The 25,549-nt window shown below is 38.9% G+C and overlaps 2 protein-coding genes across 5 annotated transcripts in view; both read left to right on the plus strand.

Annotated features, from left to right (window-relative positions):
* Positions 1–581: 581 nt before the first annotated feature.
* lactb2 (lactamase, beta 2) lies at positions 582–5,738 on the plus strand. The gene is made up of 7 exons (XM_042497801.2): positions 582–830; positions 1,503–1,663; positions 1,835–1,955; positions 2,411–2,589; positions 3,373–3,521; positions 4,109–4,196; positions 4,422–5,738. Exons 1-7 carry the CDS (start codon positions 709–711, stop codon positions 4,463–4,465), a joined length of 864 nt encoding a protein of 287 aa, XP_042353735.2. The 5' UTR covers positions 582–708; the 3' UTR covers positions 4,466–5,738.
* A 2,977-nt stretch (positions 5,739–8,715) lies between these two features.
* The window catches only part of LOC121951104 (nuclear receptor coactivator 2-like), a 63,824-nt gene continuing 46,990 nt past the window's right edge, over positions 8,716–25,549 (plus strand). For 3 of the 4 annotated variants that reach the window (XM_042497325.2, XM_042497328.2, XM_042497327.2), the window contains exons 1-2: positions 8,716–8,872; positions 19,751–19,800. The gene's annotated coding sequence lies outside the window, so the exon portion shown is untranslated. Of the gene's footprint in view, positions 8,873–19,750; positions 19,801–22,975; positions 23,203–25,549 lie in introns of those variants that run through there. The other variant, XM_042497326.2, reaches the window with a different exon arrangement.

Raw genomic sequence — 25,549 nt, forward strand, 5'->3', positions numbered from 1 at the left:
CATCATGTAATACATATACATAATGCACATGAAATACATATGTGTTCACACAAGTAAAGGACTGTTCCTTATTTTTGAGAGGGGGGTGCAAAATGGGGGAGGCACTTCAAATTATTTTTAGGCAATGAGGAGGGAGGGATTTTTTTTTTCTTAGAGGAGGGACATTTAACTTTAAGTGATTGTATTTTGGATTTATTTCAAATACCCTCTGAACCCCAAAACTTGCAGGTGGGTTTGATGGTGGAGGGAGGTTCATGCATTTTTCTCCCAGTCACTTGGGGAAGCTTAAGAAAAAATAATTATAGCTCTGGGGATGGTCATGATATTTTTTTTAAAAAAGCAAAGTCACCTCCTTACCCTGATAAATAAAGCACAGTCCCAGACATACATAATTCATATAAAAAAAAAAAAACTACAAAGAAATGTAATCAATGGCGAGTTGTTAGGTTATGCGTTAATGGATCAACATAAGAATTAAAACAGTATGTATAAAGCGTCAAATAGAGAACCTAACTTGAATGACATAAAATATACCCGTCACTACTACGTTAAAGCGAGACTTTTATTTTGAAGGACCTCGTGTAAAGGAAGTGAACATTGCTTACATGCTGTTTCCGGTTTATATGTTGTTCGTCTTGCTTTTGACTTTAAACTAAGTGCGCTCCTCCTTTTGTCAATTTTGTAGCCAACGTTACATCGACTCCAGCTATGACTGCAATTATTCCTCGCATTGAGCAGCTGTCTGCCAGAGTTATTCGGGTTTTGGGCTGTAACCCGGGACCCATGACTCTGCAGGGAACTAACACTTACCTGGTCGGGACCGGGCAAAGGTGACTCTAGTCAAGTTAACGATAGCGTGTATTATGTTTGCAAAACTGAAACTTACTATAATATATTTTCTATTCGACGCTATCTGTATTTGGAAAGGATAGAGCAGAAGCGTGGGTCATATGTCCGGGTGGCGCATTTAAAACAATATCAAGCCAAATTCCATTCAAAACTTTGTATATTCAATGTTTCCTCGCGTAAAATGCAAAAATACACAGCGTATAGACCAAGGCTAATCATGTCGACAGAATTGCCAGGGTTCACTGTTCAGTTCGGCATATATTCAATATAAGAAATATGAATAATTTGGAGTATATTTTAAAGTTATTGGACTAAATTTGCTTTAAAAAATTGGCCTGTTCTTATGTTGGCAGTCTAGACGTTACACATGACTTGACATGTACTTTTATTCTGTTAAAAAATAGTACATACACAACCTGCTTGTAAAAATGTGCCTAGTATACAATACTAAAACGTTTGAAACTCCTAATGAAAAAAAAAACAAACAACAAAACACCCGTTTCAATACAAGTTATGAAAAGTAAAAGAGTAAAATGATAACCTAAAGAAAAGCAAAAGGAGAATGGTTAATAAATTAGCAGAGTTTGTGTACATGCAGACAGCTTCTTTTTAAGCCTTGATAATGTGTGTATGCTGTATTTAATTAATTCCAGGCGAGTGTTGATAGACACTGGAGAACCAGCTGTGCCTGAATACATCAGCAATCTGAAACAGGCACTGACGCAGTTCAACACCAGCATCCAGGAGATCATTGTCACACACTGGCACCACGACCACACAGGCGGAGTGGAAGACATCTGCAGGGACATCACTGGTGAGGACAGTATGTGTGAAACAGGTTTCATTATCACAGTGTTGTTGGAAAATTGGAAGTCAGTCCAAAAATGTAATTAATGGCATTTTCAAAGTTCAGTTCCCTTTTAAGTCAGTTATCCAGTAATAATAATAATTTGTTATTTATTTTTTTACTTTTTTAATTTTGCAGGTTCTGAGGTCCGAGTCAGCAAACTTCCTCGCTCCAACCAAGTCACAGAGATAGCTGGAAACAAAAGCTACATTTACCTGAAAGATGGAGATGTTGTCCAGACAGAGGGTGCCACACTCAAGTCAGTTCAGTTTTTACGACATTGAATAGGGAGCTTTTTTAACTGGTTGGACTTTCAGTAACTTTACAGAAAATAAAAACAATGGCTGAAATTCTTTAGCACTGCTAGGCAATGTATTTTTTAATCTTCCCTGCCTATATTGTATTTACTGTATGCCACTCTCTGAAAGTAATAAAAACTATAAATCTAAAAAATAAAAACCCAACAACCGTAAGAGAACTCTAAAGACATACTGTAAAATAACATGCACTAGAGACACATACTTTAAAAAAAAAAGTCTTTCACAAAATATAAATGTGCAATATGAGAGAATTTGAATTTCTGTGAATTTACAGTAACAAAAGAGTATGTGTTAATATCTCTTTAGCGGTTAATTAGTATCACGGCTAAAGTCTGACTTTGGTTACAGTCACTTATTTCAGATGATAGCCATGTTTTACATTTCTCTATCCCAGAGTGCTGTTCACCCCAGGTCACACTGATGACCACATGGCGTTGCTGCTGGAGGAGGAGCAGGTGCTCTTCTCTGGAGACTGCATCCTGGGCGAAGGAACAGCCGTGTTTGAGGATCTCTACGACTACATGAAATCTCTGAAGATCCTGCTGGACTCTCAGGCTGACATCATCTACCCTGGTGAGTGAACACACAGCAGTATGTGTGGTGCATTGATGATGTCAGTGGTGTCAAATCAAGAAATCCATATGTCTGAGAAAGCGCAACCAGCAAATATTTGGTATTTTTGTGTGAGAAATGATCTAAAAGATTTTTTTACAAAATTGTTTTCAGTACATTTTCTGTTGATCACCTCTGGTGAATCATTTCAGTGCTGCCATGTTTGCTTTGCTGGATTTTTACCTTTTCTTCTCCAAAATAAAACTTTCAAACACTAGCTTTTGATTTCTGGGAGTATGCAAAGACCCACCTCTTCTCCATCATTTCAGTCAAGCCAACCGGAACCCGAATAACGAGCTTCTGCAGACCCCTTTATTTTATACGATGAAATGCAAAATAAGCTACATTATTCATAATTGCCACATAAGTGGCCCTCCCCTTAGCTGATACACATCTCTGTTCTTTAGCCTTTTAAATCATTATGTTGACATGTGCGTCTACACTGTCGGACTTTACTTGTATTTAATTTTTTTATTTGTGCAATGTTATTTTTGTGATGAGATTGTATGCTCACTAACTCTACTTATTTTTTTTTACTATTTATGGCTGTTTTTTTTTTATTTGTTCATGTTCTGTGTCTTTATTTGATCACGCCTCTGTTTTATTTGATCTCCTTGTTATGCACTTTGGTCAGTGTTGTCAGTGTAATTTGACTTGACAATGCAAGTGTCTGTCTGTGAGTCTGATGTGTGAAAATCATCAGGATGTTTTTAATAAAATACTGTGCTGCTGTTCTCTGTGCAGGTCATGGACCTGTAGTTCAGGATGCTGGCTCTAAGATCCGATACTACATCAGCCACAGAGAACAAAGAGAGCAGCAGATCCTGGCAGCCATTCAGGCAGGAGCAGGAAAACCATTGTCCTCAATGGAGCTCGTCAAGATCGTCTATAAGGTCAGGGCAAAAAAGTGATTATACTTAATTATGTTGTTAAAAATAGGGTCAACACCTTAGTTATGGAAAACCTGGAAAAGTCATGGAATTTCACAATTACATTTTCCAGGCTTGGAAAAAAAGAGAACAAAAGAGTTTGTAAAAATCATTGAACGTTTTCGAAAAGTCATGGAATTTTGTTATGAGTAATGAAATTATTACAGTAGTCTTCCATGGATAAGTTTCCACATAATATAACAATACAGCATTTCTTTTTGCTGTTTCTGGCGATGTTACGTTGCATATATCTAATATGCATCGATGTGAAACGTTTGTTTACCATCACATAAGTTTCTTCATAGCGTGTTTACATAGCGTGTTCTGTTCTGTCGTGTTCTGTCTCTCCCTCCTTGAATGCCAGCTAGCTAAAATTATGTTTGATTAGAGTTCGAATTTAATATGTTTATGGAAATGCCAGAAGAGTGAGACAAGAAAAAATATATATTATGAGTCCTTGAAAAGCAATGAAAAAGTTGTGAAATTTTTGTCCATGAAAAAAAAACGGGAAACGGGGAAAAATGACTTGCTTCTCATTGCTTCTTTTCAAGGACACTCCTGAGTACCTCCACAAAGCAGCTAATGTGAACCTGGTCCATCACTTAAAGAAACTGGAGAAAGAAGGCAGTATCAGTGCAGGTACGTCATCACTTACTAGCACTTGAAGAACATGAGTTTTGGCCAGTAAAAATTTAAACTTTGGGTCAGTTCAACCATTCTACATCTGGCAATGTAGATAGTTTTTGTGCTATGTGACAAGGTTAATGATCCATGATGATTAATTGTGTGTCTTTGGTGATGTAGAAATTATACTCTGCACTCACGTACTGCTGGCAAAAATACAAATCTGTTTTTTTCCCTCAGTGAATGAATCTTCACAGAACATCAAATGGAAGAGTAACCTGTGACATCCACACAGACCTTGAAGAAATGCACTTTGATCGACCCTTTGGTGAGGATGATGAAAATCTATCGATCAGTCAAAAGTGATCTCCTTTTCTGCACAACGCTCTATGCCTTAGATTTGCTGAATGATGGGTGGGTTAATGGAAATGTAGGGATGGTGGTCACACTTGTTGCCTTGGATGTTTCTTGACTCGGAATACACATAAAAGGACCAATCATCAGACTCACCAGGACTGTTTGCAGCCTGTGGCGAAATATGTCTGGGGGTCAGCAGAATTGTGGCTGTGGCAGAATGGAAGTTGACCCCATCTTACAATGTGATCAGTGTGCCACAGCACCGCCATCTGCCTGACTGAAATAGCTTGTCTTCTTTTTCTTCTTACTTCTACGACCCCAGTTCCAAAAAAGTTGGGACGCTGTGTAAAACTTATATTGAAACAGAATGTAATCATTTGCAAATCTGTTTTGACTCTGTCGTGTTAAGACTCTACCATGCAAGGTGAAAGCCAGCTATTAACAACATCGAGAAACGCTGCTGACTTCTGTGGGCCAGAGCTCATCTGAGATGGACTGACACAAAGTGCAAAAGTGTGCTGTGGTCTGACGACTCCACATGTCAAATTCTTATTGGAAATCAAGGACGTGGTGTCCTCTGAGCTAAAGAAGAAAAGGACCATCCACATTGTTATATGTGCAAATTTCAAAGCCAGCATCTTTGATGATATGGGGATGTGCTAGTGCCCATGGCATCATGGGTAACGTCACATCTGTGAAAGTAACATGAGTGCTGAAAAGTAAAAACAGGTTTTTGAGCAACATATGCTGCCATCTAGATAGCATTTTTCTTAGAGACGTCCCTGCTTATTCCAGCAAGATGATGTCAGAGCCACATTCTGCATGTGTTATGATAGCATGGATTCATAGTAAAAACTGAAGGTACTAAACTGTCCTGCCTGCAGTCCAGACCTGTCTCCCATTGAAGATGTGTGGCGCATTATGAAGTGCAAAATACAACAATGGAGACCCTTGACTGTTGAGTTAAATGAAGTCGTATATCAAGCAGAACCTGGAAATAATTCCACTCTCAAAAACTTTAACAATTATTGTCCTCAGTTCCCAAATACTTACTAAGTGTTGTTCAATGAAAAGATAATGTAACTCAGCGGTAAACATGCCCTGTTCCAAATTTTTTGGAACTTGTTGCAGGCATCACATTCAGAATATGTGTATATTTACAAAAAAATTATAATAAAGTTTATCAGTGTGAACATCAAATGTCTTGTCTTTGTGCTGTAATTAATTTAATAAAGGTCAAAAGGGATTAACAAGTTTTACACAGTGTCCCACCTTTTCTTGAATTGCAGTTGTTGAGGATGTAAGCCTTTTGGCCAGAGCTTTTGTTGACTTCAAACAAATCTAGCAGACTCTTACTTGGGCTTTGGCTTTAAACATAACTGTGTAAACATAAACCTAAACAGCTATCTGGTGAGTGAATAGAGTCTGATACACAACCCTTTCTTTCTCTACCCCTTCTTTGCATCTTCTTTTTCTCCCTCTTCTTCTTCTTTTTCTCATCCTCTTAATTCCATTTGGCAACTGTAGCCAATGCAGTAATATGTGAACTGATGCAGGAGGTCCTCTCTGGTCTAGAAATATGGCACAGTCATTCCAGTCAGTCACTAGATGGCAGTGTCTGCCAATATTATTGCGTGACAACTTGAACAGTAAATTATGATAATTTGCACTTATTACAACATATGGCTGACATTTGTGAAAAGTATGAATAAATTTAAAGAATGCTAATATGTGTTGAAGAAGATCTACAGCAGTATTCCAGTGTGAGATGGTGGTGTTTTTTACTGGCCATGAATGGAATTTATTGTGTATCTGTGGTAATTATGAGATAAGAGTTCATGATGATTAAATGTAATTTTTATATTTGGACTATCAAACTCATGAATACCGAAGTTCACCACATAAAAACAGCTTTGAACAGCTGAGTATGAGCTCATCTGAATTATCCTGATGATCCAATATTCCAGTGAGTAATAATCAGATCTACAGCATGAACATTTGACCTGTGGTTGACCCCTTCACGACTCTCATCTGTTTTCATGTTGACTAATGGCTCTTATGCTATATTACTGGGAATTTTTTAGATATACAGGAAGAGCTGTTTTTGTCGTCTCTGTAGGCTTTTCTACGTAACCTGCTCATTTAGGAGCTGAGATGTCACTTTACTGAAAACAACTTCGCTTACAGTAAACAACTACAATCATGAATGAACATATGAATCATGCAGCACACCCATGATTTACACAGAGATTGTGTGAATCATTTTAGTTGAATTTTGGGGTACCTTTCAACATAGCCAGAGACTAATGATAATCTTTGCAGGAAAATTATTTTGTCTTACAGTATTTCACTTGATCATTGGACAGTAAACTACTCAAACAAAAGGAATTGTGAGCGTGAATGGATTGCTGAAAAAGCCTGCCGGGAACAGGGCCAGGGCCCCCCCTGGCCTTCATCTGCAAAATGTCACTGAAATTAATGTAACATGCATCAACCAGGAAATGACTCAAAATGACCACAAATAGGTGCAAAGGAATTACAAAGAAACACTAAACAACCAAAAAAGACACAAAACAGCCTCAAGAGACACAAAAATATGCATAATGACTACAAAGACATGCAAATAACAATGACAAAAAGGCACAAACCACAGTCTGTGTCTTGCTGCTATGCAGGTAAGCAAAAGGTGGGGTCTTTTGCTTCTCTGCTCCCAGGGACCCATGTTTCATAATTCGCCCACGACTGTAAGACTGTCAGTGAATAAATTAGTATCAGTATTAGAGATACGGTTACCCTCAGAAAATAGAGTTGGTATACAATAATGGGGCTTGATACATATTTGAAATCCTTTTAACACTGCTGCAGTGTATAGCAATATATCAGGAAATTAACAAGTTAAAAAAAGTTGCTTAAGGGACTGTAATTTATTTATCAGAGTAGGCAGTGGCTGGGCCCCAGGGCGTTTAAGACAATTTTACATAGTGGCCGAAAGTGGAATTACACTGTCTGTCATCAGATAATGCCATGAGGAAAGAAAAACTTTTCCCATTGACCTACACTGGGAAAGAGACGTCTGTAAATCAGTGGATACATTTTTTTGGTCATCAAAACTCCAGTGAAATGACTGGCTTCACTATCAGTGTTTAATCTATTTGGTCCAATGACATTTGAAAAGTCTAGAAGAGCTGCAAGATCAAATCATTTGATCCCCACTCAAGTTAGCGGGGTGCTAAACTGGCCGCTAACTCAATGCTCAGTCGGTTTAAGTTAGCCGCTTTGGTTCTGTCTGCCACCGTGCACATACTCTGTGGGCAACCATAATGCAAAAGATTTGGGTATTATAATAAATAACATGATTTAATGTTGGGTTAGAGAGCTTTACTATTATTATTGTTATTATTATTATTGTAGTAGTAGTAGTAGTAGTAGTAATAGTATTTTATTAATTTATTTATTTAGATTCATCTTAATATGTTTATTGTATGTTTAATGTTTGCACCAAAAACCAAACCAAAGTCCTTGTAAGTGAAACCCTTGTTGACAATAAATCCTTTTTGTGATTCACATTTGTGACACCTTAAAATTTTATCATAATAATAAAAAGGCACATGATAACTTAATGATAGCTTAAAAAATCTGTAGTAAATTTTCACATAAATAAATGAACAAATAAAAAACATTATGCATGATTTAATGTTGGGTTAGAGAGCATTATAATAATAATTATTATTATTATTAGTAGAAGTAGTAGTAGTAGTGGTAGTGGTATTTTTATTTATTTATTTAAAATTAATCTTAATAGCTATGTTTATTGTGTGTTTTATGTGTGCACCAAAAACCGAAGCAAATTCCTTAAAAGTGAAAACCTTCTGGGCAATAACTCCCTTTTCTGATTTCTGATTCTGATTCAAACTTGTGACACCTTACAAATTTTCGTCATAATAAAAAAAATAAAATAGCACATCACAACCTGGCCTAAAAAAAATCTGTTCCAAACTGCCACAAAGAAAATAAATACATGACATTATTAAATGTTGTGTTAAAGAGCTGTTGGTGTGTTTGTGTGTGTGGTGGAGAGAGAGAATGGTAGAGAGACACTCAGTGTGGTAATGAGATGAGTGGAGGTGGTGGTGATGGAGAGGGAGGAGGGAGAGAGGGAGGAGAGAGGGGGGTCTACTGGTAAAGATAAACAGCCGAGGAGCCTCTGAGCCAGAGGAACATGGCGGCTCCGGCCCTGGACGCCACCGCCGCTCCGTCCCGCTGACCGACACATCACCGTCAACACCGAGCCACACATCCCGCACTGCACACACCTATGGCTTCCCAACTCTCAGGTAAGTTTCCTGTCATTCTCTTGACCCCCCCTACTTCCTCTTATTCCCTCAATCCCACCCCCCAAAATAACGCTGATATTGCTGAAGGGGTTTGTGTAAAGTGTGTGGCAGTTTGTACCGTGGTTATCATACTTTATGGTGCATTTTTCTTCTCAGTGGCGCCGCGACATTACCGTTATCACATTTGTGTGGTGTCATGAAAATATATTATGGGGTTAACTAGTTGAGTCCGGGAAATAACATTAAAATCAACCGGTATTTTTTTTTATCGTGCAGGGTATTTTTCTGTGTTTTAGCGTCTTTAATGAACTGATAGCGAGTGTAAACATGGAGACTAGTCGGTTGAACTGATAGCTATCAGTACCGAACCGGATTTTTCAGCGAATTTATCGTTAGCGTAGACGGATAAAAAATGCTACTTTCCGCCGGTTATCTGCCCGTCAGGTCTCAAGTCTTCGGTGGAAAGAAAAAGTAAACGCTGATATGCTGGTGTTTGTTTAACGCGTTCAAACATTGTGTGATAGCTGCACAAATACCCCAAACGGGACTTTACTGTTTAACTTTAACGGTTAGCTGTTAAAAGCCCTTCCTGATCAACTGAAGCGACAACTGCGGGCTTATGTGAACAGTCAGCGTCAGCTACAGTCGTGCTCGTTTGTTGCTGTCGTCAAAGTAGAATTTAAAAACACAAAATTAAAGCTTTGGTTTATTTTACAAGTGTCTGTGCGACTGAGGTGGACATATAGTAGTTTCACAGTGAAAATTTCGACTTATTCCCGGTTGATATTGCTCGGACTTCCTCAACCAACTCAAGTGTTAAGTGAAACAAGTGTAGTCCCGTTTTGACTTTCAAAATAAAAGTACTGATTCATTTTGAGTGTTCACGCCGTAGAATTACTGATACATTACATTGTGGATTGATTAATAGTTTAAGATGAGTAGTTTTTAGGGCATTAGCATGTTATTGCGTTGAGGCTGTGAAATAGTCATGCTATGAATTTAACATCGTGTGACAAGTTATTGAGATTTATTGGTTAATGTTCTCATTTTTACTTATTGAACAAGGAGTAGGTAGAATTTTAAACTTATTTAATCCCACCCCTTTAAGACATTATGTTATTGTTCGTTATTTTTATGGATTGTGTACAACTTCTTAGCTGAAAAAAATATATAATTGAGAGAAGCGTTTCTTCATTTTCAGCTTTACTATCATCAAAACATATAATAATTCTTATAAGAGTTAAAACCAGATGAGTAGAAACTGTAAACAAGTAAATGGTATGTGTACTCCCAACATTTACTATAGTAATGCCTGACTCAAGTGGGGTTTTTTGTATTCTTGTGGCTTTTTAAATGTATTGCTTGTATTTTGTAGAGTAAATTGACCAGCTTCCGGTTTTGCCTCTGTTCATTCATATTAGCTTGACATAGTTTATCAATCAACCTTGCAAGTAGGTCTTGGACAGTAAAATGAAGAGAGGCATCTCTCTCATTTTTTTTTGTCCAGGTAACTTGTAAATAACCCATAACGACAGCAAGCAATGATAAAATTAATTAAGGAAAAATAAACAACTATTTGAAATACTGTTATAGTGCCCTTCAAAGCAATCCCATAATAAGAACAGGTGTAACACAGCCTGCTTGGAAAAATTTACATGGCAGAGAAAACTTTGGTTCCCTGTGATTGACTGTGCAGTTCATAATCTGTGTAGAAAGCCTGCTGCTCTGTGGTTAAAGGTCCACGCTGCCTGGGGCATTTTAATTTGGAAAAAAAAGGATACAAATCAATGTGTTTATATGTGCTTGAATGATAGTTCTGTTGGGACTTAAAAGCAGCATGACATGCAATGAGCTGCAGGGCTGTGATTTAATGTGCTCCAAAGTTTATTCTTTGTCGAAATAAAGCACAGTATAAACCTTATTATCAAACTGTCAGGTACATCACTGCCAGTGCAGGTTCAGGAATTTGCCTTATTTGCCGTTGTGCTGGTTTGTCTTTGTTTGCTGTTGTGCTGGTATGTTACTGTAGAGAACCAGTAAGTTTGCCTACGTGACAGGTGCCATCAGACTCCTCTGGATGTGTTATCATTGAGCGCTGGACTCATGAATTTTTGGCTCTTGTTTAGGTTTATTTGCTCTTTCCTGCATCCCAAAGTGAACTTTGAAAAGGATTGCAACACGCACAGCGGGTTGCCAGGTTCTGTGTTCATCCCCCCCGTCTCTGAAATTTAATTTTAGTCTGTTTTACTTTGTTGTTTTTCTTAAGGATTAAGAGTGTTTTTGTAGACCTGTACAGTTCAGCAACATGATATATGCACGCTTGTTTTATCTGGTTTGAGGTTCTGCGAGGATTTGTTTCTATTGTGGTTTTGTTATTTTATTATAGTTTAGTGAACTCTGTTTTAATGTACCAGCATGTTTTTTTTGGTTTATTTTTTTCTGGTTAAATATCAGTATGCTTCAGTACAGTTTCAATGCCAAAACTACCTTATAGTGCTGCAGCAAGAGTGCAGGAATGTACTTAAGACCAAGATCTTAACATGAGATTGGCAGCCTGCCCAGTGAGGGATCCTTAGTGGCTTGAATTCATTAAACCACGTGAGGGCTCAAATAATGCCCTGACCAATGACAACAGCAGCAGCAGGAGGAGGAGGAGGAAGGGCAGAGGCTTGACTGTGCAGTTCTCCATAGCAGGTTTGACCAGGTCTTATCCCCAGCAAGCAAATCCATGCTAAAGAAACACACATGCTCCTTTCAAAGCATCATCATCAAACCCTGCTCTGACTGATGACCTTTTTTGCTCTCCTGATTAAACTTTCTTGATGCACAATAGTAATTAATGATAGAATCCATTTCTTTAATGTGGTTTCTGATGCCCACGCTGCTGGTTCTTTACATTTATTGGTATTCACTAAGGTGTGAGTGTGTGTGTTTGTGTATTGGTCTGTGTGTGTCTTCTCAACTGTGTTTGTTTATGTCTGACTCTTGTCACTGCCACCAACTTATCAGACACACACTCACACACACACTGCCACCTGGCTCTCTGTCACGTAGCAGAGACAGTCGTCTTCCAGGTCTGATCCTCCTGAGACCAAGTGCTCTAATTAACCAGCACCACACACACACACACACACACACACAAACACACACACACACACACACACACACACACACACACACACACACACACACACACACACACACATGCACAACCATGTCATGACTCCTGAATACTGCCTGCAGTGCCCAAACACCATAATTACTGTAATATTCCCTCACTAAAATGTATCTAGAGGTTGTGCTTACATGGTAGTGGCAGGTCTCCTCTCTAAATTGCATTACATTGGGTCACAGTTTTTGTACATATTTCCCAAATTCTTAAATTTAATCAGCGAGTACTTTCTCTTGTGAGACAGTAAAATGCCTCTCTATATTTTGATCTAAACCGGCATTATTTCTGTTACTCTAATGTGTTTTATTACATGACAGGCTCAAACAAGGGGCAGATTAAAATCACTACAAAAACAAAAGTGCTGCATACAGAATATTTGTTATTTCTCAACATTTTTTTGAAACTGGCTGCCACATATTCTGGTGGACTGTGTGGTCTGTGATGATGTCCTTAGAGGCCTTGAAGACAAAGCTATCTGTTGATCTCCAGTCATAGTTTGAAGTGCACAAAAGCTGTAAAGCAAAGCACAGGGGTTTATTTCATCTAACCCTTTTCCTTTTAGTTCTTCAATGTCAGTCAGAGGAGGGGTAGCACTCTCACACTTCTAAAACAACACGTATATCACTGCTCGCATATTCAACAAGATGATGCAGCTAAGATGTAGCTACGCCTTGAAAGGTGTATGTACTTTTTTTTTTAACACTCTGCTCAAATGTGCAGGGATTTTAGTTTGGTTTCACTTTGGCAGAGATGCATTTGCAAGTAAGAGTTTCACATTACAGAATATGATAAAAAGTCCAACAGATACTTTAGTCAAGGTAACTTTTGTATAGTACATGCCATATAAGGAGTACATTAAATAAACATAAGAAATGAAGATCAACAGATGAAAATGGCAGACAAAGAAAAAAATTCAATAAAATTAAACTTTTCGTAAAATTAACTAGCATTGCAGCAATACGATAAAATGATATTTAATATGACACAACGGGTGGGAATTTCAAGGCACCTTAGATTTAAGGGCTGCGATGCAATTATCGATGCATCTTGATGGATCTGAATTTTTGATTTTTATACGATTTATTTTTTTCTCACTGTATGACTGCTTGCTACTTTTAAAATATAAAATGTCTGTAATGCTTTAGAATTTATATTCACAGGTGAATTTATTGCATATGGCGTGGCTTTTGTACCATTTTCCTTTCAACTTCATTGGAGCCAAAATATTTTCATTTTCATGTCAACCAGTTTTGTTGTATTTATGTTGACATAAAGGCCAGTGTTTGCATACGGTTTAAGCAGAGGTGCTAAAAATTCTCACATACTTTATGTACTAAATAGCATATTAATATGGAATTTCAGATGTAGCTAAGAAGTAGCCTAGCTTAGAACGTAAATACAACACACGTTTACATCCTGTACGATTCAACGTCCAATTGGTTCACTAACCCTCAATATTAGAGAAACACCTGTTGAAACTCATTAACTAGCCAACAACGTTAAAAAAATAAAAAAGTAGCTATGTAATTTTTAAAAAATGCATCTTTTTAGCTGCTTCAATTTCCCAAACAGATGTCACCAAGAGTTTGTGACCAAAATTACAGAAAATAGTATCAGGGTCAAGTCATCCTGTTCTGTTCTGTTCTGTTAGAAACTAATAAGAGGAGAGGAGCACAAAAGCACACAACACAAAAATCTGAAAGCTGAAATGTTCTGAGCTAGCTGGTAGGTTTACGGCTTGCTATTAATGCTGCGCACCTGGCATCAAAACAGAGTGTGATATCATGGGATGGACGTATTGCTATTTTCAACTGTGAACAGTCAGCTAGTGATGCTGCAGTGTGTAGACTAGTCGTGTAATATTGTACAAAACAGGCAGTCAGCACAAACACGAGAAGCATCAAGACAGCACTGTTTCTATCGGCAGATTGTATGAATTTACAATACAGAGGTCAACAAAGATGAACACTGTTTGCCACCATGTGGATGTGATATCACAACCTATTTCATTAGCCCTGCTTGACTTGAAGGTCATGCTTTGGATTAGAATCCTGACTGGTAGGGCTGTTTGAGAAAGTTTGAGTTTGTGACTGCTACCATCTCTGCAAGGCAGCAGAATATTACACTTCTGTTGCATATCACACTTGATCACAATTAAAGTACTTAAATATGGAAAAAAAAACATATGCATGTACATTCAGCTTTACAGCAGTCCGCAGGGCCTTCCTATATGTGCAAACGGTAATGAAAGCTGTGCGGGTCTGAAGCAGCAGACCTGGGAGCCAAGTCTAGCAGGTTGCATAACAAGTGCTAATTTGGTTAGCTGGAGCTGACGGCGGCCGTAATTCTCCAACACTGTGACAGCAGAGCTGAGCTAGAGAGAGTCCACAGGCCTCCAGCCGGATAATACAAGCTAATAGCATAACAAGCTTTTGCAGAACAAACGTGGGCCGTGGCCAGAGCTAATTGTGGTGTTCATCACTGCTTTTTGGCAGCAGGACGTTGTTGCTAAGATGACAGGGAAGAGACTGAGCAGTCAGAAGTGTTTTTGTGGTAATTGCAGCCAAAATTCTTGGTAATTTTAATAATCCAATACTCAGCCTGATCCAATTTCACACTGTAGACAAAATCACCTGACATTAGACGAGTTACACTTGTTTCATCGTAAGTTTATTTAATTTGTTGCATCAGGAAATACTGTGAAGCTCATTAACTTCAGTTTGCAGACAACTTCTCCTTTTCCACATTCAAAGCAGCTTTGAGACTGACACAGGCAGAGTGTTTGTTTTGTTATGATTCAGCATCGCACATCTGCATGCTGCATGCTGTGAGGCGTTCGAGGATAATGGGCGGCTGTAAAAATAAAAGCTGTCCTTTAGCAGAAGACGATACCAGCAAACTTTTTTCCTTTTAAATATATCTGGGTCCCTTTGTATCATTCTGTGTCCCCTCTGTAAATTTGGAGGTTTTTGCAGGTCCTTGAACGCAGCACAGGCAGGGCTCTCCATGAGTTATTTTTTTGTTTGCAGTTTGTGATTTGTTGGGCGGATAATTGATCTGTCAATTCTTTCAGAGCTGATCTGATCAGATCAGATCGGTGGATGAGTGAAATTGATTTCAATTTCCAGATTTGGTCTACGATCCCCTGAGGGGTTTGCTAAAAGCGACACTGCTTCCTAGTTGACATATACCTTGAACCTCCAGTCTGCATATGTATAAAAGAAACACATACATATGCAAACATTTCTGAACGACACATTGGCTAATATTCAGCCTAGAGAAGCACAAACCCCACCAAGGCAAAAATTTATTGACTTGATGACAGCTTAGAATGGCACATGGGACCTCCGTTCAGTTTCTCTAATTTGATGCATGTGCACATACGGTAAATGCACACGGTTTTAAATTTACCTAATGAAACATTGTCATGAAGATGACGTAAATCCCTGTCAACACAGGCAAGAAACACTAATGTGTTTCGCTTGCCGATGGGGCATCCTTTGAAAGAGTGCAGTGTGGTTTCTATATATTACAAGAGTTTATTATAAGACTGTGAGCAACTTATGTTATGTGGTTGTACAGTTAACCAGCTCAGAGCTCAGTGTGGCTGTGGATCTTTTTGTTACCATAGAGCTGCTTAGAAACACAAATTAATCACAGTCAGGAAGTAGGCCGTCTCTCTGTGTGTGTCTCATTGACTCTCTGTGGCTCCAAACTCTACCCTCTCTCTGTGTCTTACTCGTGTGTGTGTGTGTGTGTGAGTGTGTGTGTGTGTGAGTGAGTGAGTGAGTGAGTGAGTGAGTGAGTGAGTGAGTGAGTGAGTGAGTGAGTGAGTGAGTGAGTGAGTGAGTGAGTGAGTGAGTGAGTGAGTGAGTGAGAGAGAGATTGCTTACCAAAGTCTACCACAATGCCTCATATGCAAATAATTAACAGTGAAACTCACCAGCAACAAAATTAGGTCTCGGGCATGAACCATTAGTATGGCTGTGAATTTGTGCATTTTCCCTTTCTCATCTTAAAATCATACTGGCTTAGAAGTCCACAGACATATTAAAATGTATTTATATATATTTTTTATATTTAAAATATCTGTTAAAATTGGATAAAACAAGTGTCTATTATTTTAAAATGGACCTCCGTGTTTATCTGCAACAGTATACATATAGACAGTTGCATGTCCTGTGGTTTCATTTGAGCAAAAAAGTAGTATCCAAAAGAAAGAAATATATACTGGTCCCATGATGGTGGCCCTCATCTGTGTTGGAACATTGTTGGTTCTCAGTCTACCTAGACTGAGAACTTCTCTGCACATAGTCAAAAAAAAATTTTAATTCTAAACTGTTTTTGAAAAGCCATTCCATCATTTTTTTATTTGTTTGTGCACACTAAGTAACAGCTTCGTAACAGAGTTGCCTGCTACACACGAGTGCCACTCAGCAACCTGCATTAGCTTTCTAGCTAACATCTTCTGTCCTACAAAGACACATATCTTGTCCTACACCTTGGTTTGCCAAACAAATTACCAAACAAAAGTCCACCAGGGACTTTCTTACAAACTGCTGCTTCTGTCATCCACTGATGTGGGTTGATCAGCTGCGAATGGACCAACAGCTCAATTATCCACCCTGCCAGTGACAATCTGCTGCTGAGGAAAAAAAAACAGTCATGGAGAGCTCTCCCTGCTGTGCTGTGTTCATGGACCCGCAAAAACCTCTGATTTTAGTGAGAAGACACAGAATGATACAAAGGGACACACAGGTATTAAAAAGATGCCTCCCACCTCTTTGTCCTCCCCATGTCCTCCTTCAAACTGATTGTATAGATTTTTTCTACTGGTGGGTGGAAGATGTGTGTGAAGCATCCATGTTTTCACAGACATGTGACACACATTTGACATGATGTAAACTGTTGTGCAACGTGATTGGTTCTCTGAGGCATACAACCACAAAGTGATAATTTGAGGTTGTTTTTTCTTTTTAACTCTTCCTCCCACTCCATGATCAATTTGTTTGCTGCAGAAGGGGATGGCTAGTTGTTATTTTCAGTTGGACTTAATTACTATAGCCCAAGGGAGGTTGTTGTGTGATCAAGTTATTTGCTTCCCTTTCCCATTTTTAGCCTTAACTGTCTATCTCCAGAAGCCTATTCTGAGCTGTCCTCAGTGAAAGGTTCTTTGGTGAGCACAGTCTTCTTGCAGCAGGAAACCCAACTTTTTTGACAGAATAATCTTAACTCAGGTTTTACTGACTACCTTTTTTCCCCCTGGAGCTTTTAACCACATACGTAACACTCTCTGAAGAATATTTGAGTCCTGAGAAAACAGAGCTCGAGAAAGAGCCTCTCTTTCCTGAGATTATTGTTTGAAAACAAACTGTTACAAGTCACTTTCTTACACAACATTTAAGTGCACAAACTGAGCTGAATCAGATTCTTTCTGTCATTGTGTGTGCAAGAAAAACATTTGTACTTGCATGGGTGCTTGTGCAATTCACAAAGCAGTTGGCCAGTCCCTCACAGACACACACGCACGCACGCACGCACGCACGCACGCACACACACACACACACACACACACACACACACACACACTGATGCATGTCCACATATGCAGCTTTCTCAGGGGTGGCAGGTGCAGGTTGAAGTGTTGTGTGTTGGTTTGAGTCCACTGTGTCCAACTGACCGAGAGGGCACCCGTCTTACTCATGCTTGCATACAGAAACATACAAACACACACAAAACCAGCACACACACATACTCAGTAACAACACACACACACACACACACACACACACACACACACACACACACACACACCAGGGGGAAGAGCCAGCAGATGTCTCAGATTTGGACGCTGACCAAAAAAACTCACTTCTTCTTTTTACTACTTTTTGTACGGTCCTCACAATTACAGTAACCCTTCCCACCCCAAAACACACATGCACACACACACACACACGCAAATTACAGCTTCACCACTGTTATGACTTGACAGCTCAGTCTCTTCATGTTGCATTTTAAACTTCAGTGAATCATTATCAAACTGACTGTTTTGCCTTTGTTATCATAGACCGTTGTGCAGACGAGGTTGCCTGATTTTTGACAAAATGGGTTCTATCAGGGCTCCTTGAAAACATGCACATTAAATTTGGTACAAAGTTAAGCGCACATCAGTCACACACAAATGTAGTCAAGGTACAGTAACTGTGATGTGCTGACCTGGGGAGCAAAAGGGATCTTGTTTAAAAGAGCTGACATGCATCAATGCTGGGAAACAGTGACTCGCTCTGGCTTAGGGAAAAAGTTTTGGTGTGGATCTTGCAACATGACACTAAATCTGGTCAAACATTGTGTGTTACTCAATAATAAAATCATTGGCAGTAAGAGGCTAAAAATACATTTGGTACCCATATGTAGTTTTGACTGAGTGAGAAGGACTGCCCTTGATATTTTTGATGCCACTTTACAGTTTTCAGAATCTGAGTTGAAAAATTTACATTGAAAGCAACAAGCCTTGATTAAAGCAAATGACAAACCAGAAATAGCAATAAGAAGGGAGAAGTCATAGTAACCTTTCTCACAAAACATTTTCATCACTTTAGAGACGGGAGAGAGGATGTGATTCACCAAGTAGAACATGTGACATTTGATATTTCTTGAAAACAGGAGTTTTCATGTGATTACATAAGATGAGGTTGGGTAACACAGAGTGACGGACATCGAGGGAGCAGGTATACTTTTTCAGTGTCATTGCTCGAGGGCACAACAACAGGACATGTGATCTGGCTTGTCAGCGGAGACACAGTTTGTATGCAGCATGAAAGTAGAAGTTGAACACATTGTACAATTAAAAGTAAAATTTGAGAGAGGATTCAAGCAGGTTTCCACATCAGTGCAGCTATTAGAGTAAAGTGAGACAAATTGTTTCGTAAAAATAGGATGTTTGTGAACGAGAACCGAAGCTAGTGGGAACTCGATGAACCTGGACTTGCACCATACTGACCCAGGTCAGCCTCACAGTGTGAAAAAGGACTCAAAACGCTCTGAATGGTCCTCTTAGGCCGGGTCAATGTCTGGGAAAAGCAGCAGGTTCTCTTGTTATTGTAGGCAAGAGTGAGACTTCCAGCATCAGCAGTGGGGGATGTTTAAGCTGAAATTCTGTTAAATCACTTTTCATGGTAAAAACTCAACTGCATATTTGTCAAACACACAATTCCATACACTTGATCCTGGGTGTGGCTGTAGTTGTCCGTGATGACGGATTGACTCCTGTGGTGCGGTGATGCATCTCCCTCAACCCTGGAAACTGAACATTATTCATCCAACAAGCCCACAATTTTACGCATCAAAGTGAGTTAACTGCTATTGTGAAAAACAGTTTGTGAGAAAATAACCCCCGTGATGACAGTGAGCTTGGGCGTTAAGAGTTAACAGTTTTAACAGAAATCTTGCACTACAAAATTCACATTTACATCTTTTGACGATGACCATCTATTGAGCTGCATAATGAAATGTTTATTTTATAGTGTTGTTAGAGCTTGACCCACGATAGGGATGAAAAGTTTGGATATTTCAGCCTTTTCTGCACTCATTTTGACCGTTCTTTATAGAATATTTCTCTCACTAGTCCTCCAATGTTTTTATAAGTGCAAAAACAAAACCTTGTATAACTCTTTTGTCATAATGATCATTATTGTTCTGTGTTACAGAGTGGACTGAATGATGATGAACGTTTGCCCAGGATGCTTTGATGTATGAGGTGAGTGAGTTCATTTAATCATGATTATGTCTGTTTGATACATTCTTTCTTTACTTTAATATATCATGATCAGATTCATGATCATGCATTATGTTTTCCGCTTGTCTGACCGTCTGTGCCATTCTCGTGAATGCAATAACTCCAGAACCCCTTGAGGGAATTTCTTTGGCACAAACATCTGGTTGGACTTAAGCATGAACCGAGTAGGTTTTGGTGGTCAAAGGTCTATATCATTGTGACCTTGCATCTGTTTCACTCTCATACATGCAATATCTTATGAACACTTTGACTGAAGGATGAGCCAATAACAATTTGGTGTTCAAAGGTCACTGTGACCTCAAAAAACACGTTTTTGGCCATAACAAGAGCTTCTGTGCTGCTAGGGGGAAGATGTGTGTGAAGCATCTAAATTATATGTAGCATCTTTGCAACAACATCCATATTTGAAGCAATACTCTCATGGCTACATATGAGTCTGGAAATAAATGGATGTAAACTGTGTAACTTGAATAGCTAACGGAGAGTGCAACTTGAATGGCTAACGGAGACATACAACCGCAAGTTGGTAATTCTAGTTTAAAATGTAAACCAATATTTATTCATGGGTTTGAAAAACATCATCGTCATTTCTGTAGAATTTGGTCAGAGCTCCCTTCATATTTTTCTGAAAGAAAAGTATATATATTGCAGGTGATAGCATATTCAAAAATGCAGTGTTTTACTACACAGCACCACAAGGCTCATCAACCTGTTTGATGATAGCTATGAAGAATATAATAATCAGAGTAAGAGGAGGTGGGATTATGAGAAATTTGACCACAGAAAGCCACTTGAGGTAAATCTGTTATTAGTGATATCGAGCTATATGTAAAATTGACCTGACTTGACACAGTTGGATCAAAGGTCGAGAACCCCTGAAAGAGTTTATACAGTAGAGCTTTAAAACTGGTTGGCTGTAGTTGCAACAAGCTCAAAAAGCAAACAGGGACATCCTGGCATGACATCAAGGAAAGTGACAGATGGGGAAGGTGTGTGTGTGTGTGTGTGTGTGTGTGTGTGTGTGTGTGTGTGTGTGTGTGTGTGTGTGTGTGTGTGGATGCGTGCGTGTGTGCGTGTGTGAGTGCGTGCGTGCGCGCACACGTGTGTGTGTTTAAGTGAGGCAGTAAACCTGACTAATTTTGTGTGTTTGTATGCTCTACTGAGAGCTATTTGTGCTAATTTGCTAGCTCTGTTTGTGTGTGGCTTGTGAAGCACAGCTGCTTCCACCAGCTCTTATAGCTTTTGTCATTTTTAAAATTACCCTTGTGTGTGTGTGTGTGTGTGTGTGTGTCTTTTTCTCTCTGTCTCTCATTTTCACTTGTGCTTTCTGTCATCTCACTTAGTGTGAGGCTTATTATCCAAACAAGGACAAGGCTTATTATGCGAGAGCTGGATGTAAAGTAACAACCTTTCTCACTCTCTCTTTTTCTTTCTCTGTTACTGATTGGCTTTACGGTTTCTCATATATTTTCATTTGCTTTCATTTTGAAAGTTTGTGGTCTTGAACAAACAATGGTTTTCTGGTGGTGACAGTGCTTTACAAATGCATTATTTCCTTATTCAATATAACATTGCAGAATGAAACAAGGCAAGAGATAAAGGGAGCTCCTGCTGTTAATGTGGTAATCTGCTGCTTTCACTGTGCAGTATGTGCAGACAAGGTGAGAGTGTTAATACATGATATGGCCACTAAAAGTACGTGGACACTCTCGTGTTAGGTCAAAGGTTAATTTTCATGGTTCAGGCTTGAGCCCTAAAGGAAAATCTTAATGGTACATATATTTGGAAAGACATGACAATACCCCAGTGCACAAAGGATCATGAAAAAAATATTTTTTTCTTTTTGGTGTGAAAGACATTGAGCCTTTACCTTAATTCCATCCTCATGGGATGAACTGGAACAGGAAGCTGAGCAAATCCCTACCCCCTTTTTACACAGAGATTGCACTATAGAGCACTATAAAGTCCCTTCTTTATGCCAGTTTTGCAGTTTCACACAGAACCAAATGACATCGATATTGTGTGATTTCAGATAGCATGCCGGCATCGCAGAATCAAGAAACATGACAAGTGTGACATGTATCATAACAGTGTCTGTGTCTAGTTTGGTTTATAACATATGTGTTGGCAGCATTTTATAAACGATAACAATAGGAGCTCCCTGACTTCATTGTTTTCCCAATTTGCAGACACTTTTTAAACTAGTATAATCTCCCCTGGTGGGTTGCATGCATAAAACATTGTCAAAACATCACACCTGTGCCACCCATGACCCCGTCTTGCCAGCTGTACCGTTTACAAATTGTTACTACCTCTGTTGACTGCCTAAAGGAAACAGAACTGTGTCCCTATATTCTGAAGTTGTACTTATTTATGGCTAAGTGAGGCAGCAAAATAACGTGAAATTCCTGCATTAAAGAGGCAGTGTAAAAGAGGCTCCTGAAACCAGGATCCAAAATTTTGTGGAAAGCCTCAAATAAAAGTGGAAACTGTTGCGTCAGCAGATTAGTACCACAATCACATATAGGTAAAATGCTCAGGTGTCCTTATGGTTTTTGCTATATAGTGTATGTTGTTACGATATCCTAGAATTAGGCACAAATTAGTCATTACCATTGACGTATTTCTTTCGTCAATATCGCACAGAGCTAATACCGCATAACACTGAGTATAATGTGTGACTGTCATGTCTCGACTACAAAACAAGCAGAATTTCAATTCTTTAAATGTCACAGTACGAGCAATTTAAGTGCTTAAAAAATGTTAACACTGAAAATACATTTTCGAAAGATTTAACTTACTACAGCTTACTTACAGCCTCAGTATTTTTGTATACCTGCAACACAAGTTAGAGTGTAGTCAGTAACATCTGTGTAAAACTGACATGAAGTAACACTGCTACAGTGTAATGCGAGTCCATCATTTAAGGACAGCAGATCATGTAAATCATTCAGTATCTAGAGGGAGTTTTTTCCTGCACATTGGCTAATAGGAGGGAGGAGTGCGCATATGCGTGTGTGTGTGTGTGTGTGTGTGTGTGTGTGTGTTGTGGGAGGAGACAGGGAGGAGTATGTGTGAGTGTCTACATGATGGGGGGAGGGGACACAGAGAGAGGGAGAGAGAGAGAGAGAGGATTTGTGGCATGTAGTTTGTCAGCTGTCATTAGGCGCAGATGACACACACATACAAAGGTAGACTCGCAGAGAAAAGAGTGGAAATACAAAACGAGTTTGTGTGGTGCGTGTTGTGAGGTGCAGTGTTGACTGTGTGTATGGTGTGAAAAAAAAAATAGTGCGTCTGCCTGGCCGGCATGGGATAATCAGCCGGCTCTGGACTTGTTATGGACTGGTTTAACCAAGGAAGGTAAGTGATTATCAGACTATTATTCTACTTTAAAATATAAGATTTTAAGGGACATTCTGTAAGGTTTTGACATTCATTGCTGTTGTGTTTAAGTGAGTTTGTAGATGAATATTTATACATAGTATTCCTGTGTTCACTAACAAAACTGATAGGTACAAACATTTGCCAAACATTAATACGTTAGATTTAGTTGTTAAAGCACCTGTCAGTCAACATGGAAGTGATTAAAGGGTCCACCAATTTGTTTTGATTGGAGATAGTTACGTTACTGTTTTGTTTATTTTTGGAGGATTACATTTATGATTATTATTAGTTAAAAATTGCATGTTTGTTTCATTTCAATATTTCCTATTATACGCTTACAATAAACATCTTAGTTATAATTTGTAGAATGACACATTAACTTGTAATTGTAATATTATCATTTTGTATATTTGTTACAGAGATGAGTTTAATGCTCACAGTATGTCTTAGTCAGACTTAGACTTTGAGCTGTCATGTATTATTGTGGTTTTGACACGGTGTGTGTTTGTGTGTGTGTTTGTGTGTGTGTGTTGATGGGGAGTGGTTATGAATGACTGGTCTCACTCCCACACACACACACACACACACACACACACACGCACATGCACTGGAAGAGTGCACAGTCAGCAGGCCTATAGCTGCTCTGTCACCTGAGGTCTAACCAGCCAACTGTTTGTTCAGTTTGCTTCAATAACAACTGTTGTTAGCACTCATTCGGAAAGCAGCAGGTTCACAGTATGGGAAGAGAAATCTGAAGTCATCTGGCAACGTTATGCACAGTTTTAAAAAGCCAGTTGGTGAATGCAGAGTTTTATCACGATGAGTTCACAGTTTAGAAAAAATATGAAGGAGAAGTTTTTTGACTGCATATATGTGCAAGGCGTTAGTTGTGTGTTAATTACTGTTTGCTTACAAGAGTATTTACACAGGATAATACATTATATGAAAGTGAATGTTTTGCTTATTTTCAAATGAGGATGGCATTCCAAAACAAGACACAGTGCAAGAACAAACCAATACCTTGGTGCCTTTAAATAATTATAACAGCCTGTGCTGGTAGCTGACCAAATTATAACTTTACACTGCTGCTCAGTATCTCCAAAAAAAAGGGAAGATCTAAATTGTTTGTTACAGACACTTTCCTCCAAACATACTGTAATAAAATCTTTGATGTTCGCAGTGGAGAAATGAGAGTTTCATGAAGTCACTCAGCTGTGACTGTATGCTAATTTTCACACTGACACTAGCAGCAGCGGCTGCAGATAAGTCGATCAGTGAGTTGAAGGTGGAGTTTGACCCTGGGGCCAGTAGAACAGTGTGAAACTCCACCAGTGTTTTTGCTTTCATTTTGTGTTGCATTCTCTCTTAGCTGTTTGACTTGTCATATCAGTTAATGTACCTCCCATCAGTTGAGTCTAAGCTGTATTGATCTTTAACTTGTCAGTACATTACAGGACTTGATATCATTTATTATAAGCAGGGAAATTTAATTTGCAATATGAGTGCACATAATGTTACATGCTGGCCTCTTGTGTTAAGAGGGACATCTAATTTTGATGAAAGAATTGTCATCTATCATTCATTTTCAGTCAAACTTTTATGCCAATAAGCCGATTTGTAAGTTTAATGTATCGTTACACTCCAATTCTAAAAAATGGTTAAAACCCTACATTTAAACTCCTTAAAAGTGATTGTACTTCATATGAATCTGTGCTTTATATGATGAGCATGATTTCAAACTTGAGCAGAGAAGATTTAACATTCACACTCAGGAGTTAGTTTTGAGATTCAGCCACTGGTGAATGTTGTATGTAGCACAACACCTCTGCCGCTACACAGAGCATGACCAGTGAGAGTCACGGATGATAAACAAAGCCCCCCTCTCTCTGTCAGCGCAAGTTTCACTCTGACAGTCTGACAGATACACGCATGCACGTTGGAGAATTATACACGTTCAAGAGTCCAGAGTGTAACCACTGGTCCAAATTCAAACACAAATAGTTATACTGTTTTTCCTGCACTATATGCGGTTCAGTGGTTTTTGTACATGTTGTATCAGGATATAGTGTACCTTCATTTTTTACTTGACAACTTTGCAGTGCATGCATTTTGTGTGTGTGAGTGAGAGAGCGAGCATGAGCGCTAGTGTTACTTGTGCAAAGTGGTGCACATGGGAAACTTCATTAGGGTTGTGTTTGTCATATGGAAGAGTATTAGGGATGTGTTTCTCTTCCTGTGTGTGTGTGTGTGTGTGTGTGTGTGTGTGTGTGTGTGTGTGTGTGTGTGTGTGTGTGTGTGTGTGTGTGTGTGTGTGAGTGAGAGA

This window comes from Plectropomus leopardus, chromosome 12 (assembly GCF_026936395.1).
Source record: "Plectropomus leopardus strain MGB_pleo_1.0 chromosome 12, ASM2693639v1, whole genome shotgun sequence".
Lineage (NCBI taxonomy): Eukaryota > Metazoa > Chordata > Actinopteri > Perciformes > Serranidae > Plectropomus > Plectropomus leopardus.

What these genes read in the sequence shown, in the direction of transcription:
- lactb2 (XM_042497801.2), top strand. Translation starts at nt 709, where the DNA reads ATGACTGCAATTATTCCTCGCATTGAGCAGCTGTCTGCCAGAGTTATT. An exon ending in CTGGTCGGGACCGGGCAAAG is followed by an intron (nt 831 to 1,502) that starts GTGACTCTAGTC and finishes AATTAATTCCAG; the next exon opens with GCGAGTGTTGATAGACACTG. An exon ending in GGCTGACATCATCTACCCTG is followed by an intron (nt 2,590 to 3,372) that starts GTGAGTGAACAC and finishes TTCTCTGTGCAG; the next exon opens with GTCATGGACCTGTAGTTCAG.